This window comes from Nannospalax galili, unplaced genomic scaffold (genome assembly GCF_000622305.1).
Source record: "Nannospalax galili isolate Female #2095 unplaced genomic scaffold, S.galili_v1.0 scaffold385, whole genome shotgun sequence".
Lineage (NCBI taxonomy): Eukaryota > Metazoa > Chordata > Mammalia > Rodentia > Spalacidae > Nannospalax > Nannospalax galili.
In genome coordinates this window covers 1,815,619-1,817,569 of record NW_008354956.1, presented here as the reverse complement: position 1 = coordinate 1,817,569, position 1,951 = coordinate 1,815,619, and the positions used below count along the sequence as shown (strand labels likewise).

Genomic DNA, 1,951 nt, shown 5'->3' with positions numbered 1-1,951 from the left:
AACCAAATTAAATTCCAAAAAAACTGGAGATTTTAATTTGGGACTGATTTTTTTTTTTTTTTTTTTTTTTTTTTTTTTGAGACAGGATCTCACTATTTAGCCCTAGCTAGCCTAGAACTCCTTATGTAGACCAAGCTGGCCTCAAACTCACAGAGATCTGCCCACCTCTACCTCCTGAGTGCTGAAATTTAAGAGGTGCACCAAGCCTAGTTTGCCCCACTGATTTTGAGGGGGGATCTTTTTTGAGACAGGGTCTCCCCTGGGGAGGGGAGCTTTGCTCACTGGCAAAAAAAAAAGGCAAAAAAATTAAAATAAAATAAAAATGAAGACCGGTGTGGTGGCGCACGCCTTTAATCCCAGCACTTGGGAGGCAGAGGCAGGCAGATCTCCTTGAGTTCAAGGCCAGCCTGGTCTACATAGTGAGTTCCAGGACAGCTGGGGCTACAGGGAGACCCTGTCTCAAAAAGACCAAAAATAAAAAAATAAAAATAAATAAATAAGTAAAAATGAAAAGGCTATGAAGTCCAGGCATATTGGCGCATGTCTTTAATCCAAATGCTTGGGAAGCAGGTGCAGGCAGATCTCTGTTTGAGGCCAACCTGATCTACACAGCGAGTTCTAGGCTAGCCAGGGCTACAGGGAGACCCTGTCTTATACAAAATAATATAAAGTCTGTGAAGAAGACAGTAGTTTCAAGGTGCTGTTACCTGTCTGACCTCTTTTTTTTTTTTTTTTTTTTTTTTTTACCTCTTCCTCTCTCACAGGCCCTCAGCCACAAATACGGTGGACACAGCAGCCACGTGACGAACGTGGCCTTCCTGTGGGATGACAGCATGGCCCTGACCACTGGGGGCAAAGACACAAGTGTGCTGCAGTGGCGGGTGGTCTGAAGCAGTGGTCTGGGGGACACGGGCCAGGGTGGAGGCCCACGGGGGGCTGGAGTTCTATTTTCGGGAGATGTCTATTATGGAGTAGAGTAATATATACCCAGAGTATGTCTATAGCAGAGGACTGCTGGGCGGGAGGGGATGACAGATAGAAGTCTTTATTTATCTGGGAGGGAAGAGGGGTCACCATACCTTGGGGAGCCATTGGTGTTTGCTTTGGGGTGTTTTTTTTAAGTTTATTCTTTTATATCATCCAGAAATACAGACTTGTGCACTGACCTGTCTGCAGTCTGGTCTGTATATTTGGTGTGTGCAAGGTTTAAAGTGACTGTGTGTATGTGTATGTGTATATATATCTTTGAGTGTGTCTGTATATGTGTATCTATGTGTGTATGAGTATGTATGTGCCTGTGTGTGTATGTGTATATATGTGTCTGAATGTGTGTGTATGTGTTTATATGTGTCTGAGTGTGTGTGTATGTGTATATGAGTATGTGTGTGTTGGTGTGTATATGTGTGTCTGTGTTTGTATATATGTCTATGTGTATTTGTGTGTATGTGTGAGTATATGTCTCTATCTGTGTGTGTGTCTGTGAGTGTGTGTATGTGTACATATGTGTCTGAGTGTGTGTATATGTGTATATGAGTATGTGTATGTGTGTTGGTGTGTATATGTGTGTGTCTGTGTTTGTATATATGTCTATGTGTATTTGTGTGTATATGTAAGTGTATGTCTCTGTATCTGTGTGAGTGTGTCTGTGAATGTGTATATGTGTCTATATATGTGACTATGTATATAGGTATCTGTATGTGTATGCATGTGAATGTGTATGTGTGTTTCTGTATGTGTGTATATGTGTATGAGTATGTGTCTGTGTGAGTGTGTGTGTAATGAAGAGCTGTGAGTATCTGGGCCTGTATTGGATGCAATTGACAAAAATCTCTTTTTGGATTTTTTTTTTTTTTTTGCATTTTTTTGGGGGTGGAGCTGTGCAGTGATGTGCATGCGGTCAGAGGACAACTTGCTGGAGTCTGTTCTCTCCTTTCACTGTGTGGGCTCCAGG

General features: G+C 42.2%; 1 protein-coding gene across 4 annotated transcripts in view; it reads left to right on the top strand.

Moving 5' to 3' along the window:
* Eml2 (EMAP like 2) overlaps positions 1 to 1,165 on the top strand; it is a 35,916-nt gene extending 34,751 nt beyond the window's left edge. For all 4 annotated transcript variants that reach the window (XM_008852046.2, XM_008852045.3, XM_008852043.3 and 1 more), the window contains one exon: positions 765 to 1,165. In XM_008852046.2, coding sequence (XP_008850268.1) covers positions 765 to 890 — 126 coding nt within the window. In that variant the 3' untranslated portion in view covers positions 891 to 1,165. The remainder of the gene's footprint in view (positions 1 to 764) is intronic.
* The last annotated feature ends 786 nt before the right edge of the window (positions 1,166 to 1,951 follow it).